Genomic DNA, 3,394 nt, shown 5'->3' with positions numbered 1-3,394 from the left:
GGGATGAGTGTTTACTTTAGCACTGCTAACCATTTCGTTAGCGGTCCCCACCACTAATATCTGTAAATGAACGTGATGTGTTTAAAACAGTTTAGAGTTGGTTTTGACCAACGTGCCTCCCTGAATCTCTGGGTCCATGGCGCTAACGTCCAGCTGGTGCTGTGAGGAGGGGAGCGGCGCCGCCTGCCGAGGCATCCCATTGGACAGCTGTGCTGCGTTCACTTCACCGTCTGGATGGGAAGAAATTAACCCCATAATGAATCCTTTCGTCAATGAGGAGCCTGACCTACAGCGGCGCCGAGCTAAAGCCGTACCTGCTGGCAGAGGAACGCTGTAGCTAGCTTTGAACTGGGATCTGTGGGAACAGAAGGAGTTGGTTCTTCAGTACTGCAGCTGAATCTGCAGCAGATGAACGGAGCGACGTCTTACCTGACGCCCATTACACATTCATCCGGCTCTGCCAGGAAGTCCCAGAGGAACACGGCGTCTCCCACGGAGACGACCCCGAGCTGGTCGGGGGTGAAGCTGACCTGGCGGATCGGCTGGCTGTGGCCGATGTACATCTGGGACCAACAGGCGTGATCAATAAACATTCAGTCAATACTCATCAACTGCAGATGAAACGACGGTTTGCTCAGAGATTACACTCAAATTTATAACTTAAAAAAGTAAAAAGTATTTTTAAAAATTCGATATTTAATAAACAAACTGATCTTTATTTGTTCTGATTGTTGTTTTAATGCAATTTATTGATTTTAAAAGCATGAAAAGGTCATAAAATATATAAAACTGAAACGACAATTAAACAATTACTGAAAAAACTTTAATCGTTCTGTGGAGTATTCACACTCAGACCAGTAATTAACCTAAAAATGAATAAATAAAACATTTAGCATTTAAGATAAATTAAACAAAACTTACCAGGTTTTGTAAAATAAAACTTTAACCATTCAATTATTAACCCGTCAATAAAATAAAAACCAGATGATCCTTACACTGAAACTTTCACATGTTGATGTCAGAAATACGTTTTGGCTGCAGATGAATCTTTGATACAAATTATCAAACATTTAAGAAAGAAAAGCCGTTTCTGCATTTTAGGGAATAAAATGTTTATTGTCTAATATATATTATTAGTTTATTTATTTTTAAATGTATTTCAAATATTTTTGAAAATAAGATGAAGTGGTTAAATAAAAAATCTGCAGAAAGTATCCATGTTTTATTCGATTAATCGTCGGAATCAAAGATTAATCGAATAATAGAGAATAATCGACAACCAAAACCACTGACTGCAGCCCTAAAACTACTGAATCCAAAGTTACCTGTGGGTTAACTTGGTTTGTCCTCTTGTAGTCCCACACTTTCACGGTGTTGTGTCCAGACGTGAGGAGGAAGCGCCTGTCTTCGCTCACAGCCAGAGAGGAACAGGGACGCTTATGGACGCCGGACACCTGCAGAGACCGAGACGTTGCTGAGAAAACCCCCGTATCAGGCGAAACGGGGATCAAACGCTGCAGAAACACTAATATTACCAAGTACTTTGGTCTAGTTTCTACTCCAGATATTTTATGACACCTAAAATAAGACAAAACTAATTTACAGGGAACTTTTATAAGCATAGGAGCTGCAAGTCAATAATTCCTTAAGTTCTAATTTAACTGGCAGATAATTTCACTCATAATATGGGAAAATAATCTGAAATAATCTGCCAGTGGAACTGGCACCTGTTGTTTTTTTTAAAGTTACTTTTGTTTTATTTCAAACATTCTAAGATATTTGCATCAGAAATTGTACCAAAAATACTTGGTAAGATTTTGAGTTTTTGCAGTGCATCAGGCGTTTCCCTTTTCATCAACGAGGCGTTGAGGTTTGAGTCACAGAAACAAAATGGCAGCAACAGAATAAGTTATGTGATGTCTTACAGAAACGCCTGTAAACCCGGTAACTGACGGCGGTTACCTGTCTGAGCAGGCGGCCCGTCTTGGTGCTGATCCACAGGATTTTGTTAGCAGACGTAGCGACGAGTAAATGTTCAGCGGAGGCCGGAGAGAAGCGGACCTTCAGCGCCGAATCCAGCTCAGAGCTTTCCACGTCCAAAATGCTGACGTCCACATGCAGCAGCTGCAGAAAGCAACAGGGGCGTCAAACTCTTTTCCCTTTGGGAAAAACCAGGACTGTGGGCGACTTAAAGGGCCGGCAGCGGCGGATGAAACCCGAAAACAAACGTTAAAACTGCAGGAAACAAACGTTGAAACTAGGAAACAAACATTAAAACTTCAGGAAACAGGCGCCTCTTCACTCAGTGAGCACAGCTAACATTAAACTAAACATTATTTTAGAACATTTGGCAAAACACATATAAAAACTACGGAAGAACATTACTGCCACAGGAAAAAATAATAATTCTGGCTTTTAATCTACTGAGATTATTCTCAGAAATTTGTCTTTTTCATAGAATTCAGATTTTTTAGTTTTGACTTTTTTTCTCAATTAAGATTTTTTTTAAATTTTTTATCAAATTCTGCCTTTTTTAAATTTATTAGAATTCAGTTTTTTCTCTCACCAGAATTCAGATGATCTCTTTATTTTGCATCTGACATCTTTGTAAGTAGATTTTGATATAAAATTTACAGTTTTGTTCCAATTTAATTAATTCAGTCTTGAACTGTGGTTGGTGGGCCACGAGCCACAAATGGCCCTCGGACCGCACTTTGAACACCTTAGCACTAGAGGGACGCTGGGATACGGTTTAAATTAAGGTGTTAGTTTAGGGGGTTAAAGGTCAGAGTACCTCGTCCAGAGAGCGAGCGTCAGCGACGGTGACGATGTGCGGCGTCGGACCAACGAACGCCAGCCGGCTGCTGTCGCCGCTGACCGCCAGAGCGTCCGGAGCGCGCTCAGTGCCTCGGGCCACAACGCTGCCTGCAAACACGGATCGGGTGAAACATGAAAACGGATCCTGACGAGTTTAAAGCCACAGTTTGGATGAAGAGATGCGGAGAAAGTAGAAATGAAATGTAAAGGCGGATCCAGAGAAAGCTACTGTCTGAGACGACAAACAAGCATCCAGAGACTTAAAGCTTCGTCGTTTCTGAGAATCCTTGACAGATCTGCTTCTGACAACTCTTTATATCATCAAACAAAAGTTAAACGAAACTTTACTTCCTGATTAAAAGAACCAAAACAACGACTGTCTGGAAATCTCTGCTTCTGACTGACGGAGCAGCAGAACACTGAAATAAAATCCTCCTCATTCGTCATCCTGTGATATTTAATAGCATTCCTGAATCTCAGCTTGTGATTTGATGTGCGTCTGCAGGAAGTGACGTAAGAAGCAGGAAGTGACGTAATGAAGCAGGAAGTGACGTAATGAAGCAGGAAGTGACGTAAT

The 3,394-nt window shown here is 41.3% G+C and overlaps 1 protein-coding gene across 1 annotated transcript in view; it reads right to left on the bottom strand.

Annotated features, from left to right (window-relative positions):
- Positions 1-6: 6 nt before the first annotated feature.
- Positions 7-3,394, bottom strand: part of LOC103461277 (WD repeat-containing protein 90-like) — a 5,619-nt gene continuing 2,231 nt past the window's right edge. Inside the window, exons 4-9 of the mRNA XM_008403592.2 lie at positions 2,795-2,925; positions 1,963-2,124; positions 1,326-1,454; positions 430-563; positions 315-355; positions 7-230 (exon numbers count right to left, since the gene is read on the bottom strand). Of these exons, the coding sequence (XP_008401814.1) occupies positions 82-230; positions 315-355; positions 430-563; positions 1,326-1,454; positions 1,963-2,124; positions 2,795-2,925 (746 nt within the window). The 3' untranslated portion in view covers positions 7-81. The remainder of the gene's footprint in view (positions 231-314; positions 356-429; positions 564-1,325; positions 1,455-1,962; positions 2,125-2,794; positions 2,926-3,394) is intronic.

This window comes from Poecilia reticulata, unplaced genomic scaffold (assembly GCF_000633615.1).
Source record: "Poecilia reticulata strain Guanapo unplaced genomic scaffold, Guppy_female_1.0+MT scaffold_923, whole genome shotgun sequence".
NCBI lineage: Eukaryota > Metazoa > Chordata > Actinopteri > Cyprinodontiformes > Poeciliidae > Poecilia > Poecilia reticulata.
The sequence above is the reverse complement of the archived record's forward strand: the minus strand, read 5'-3'. Positions and strand labels throughout refer to the sequence as shown.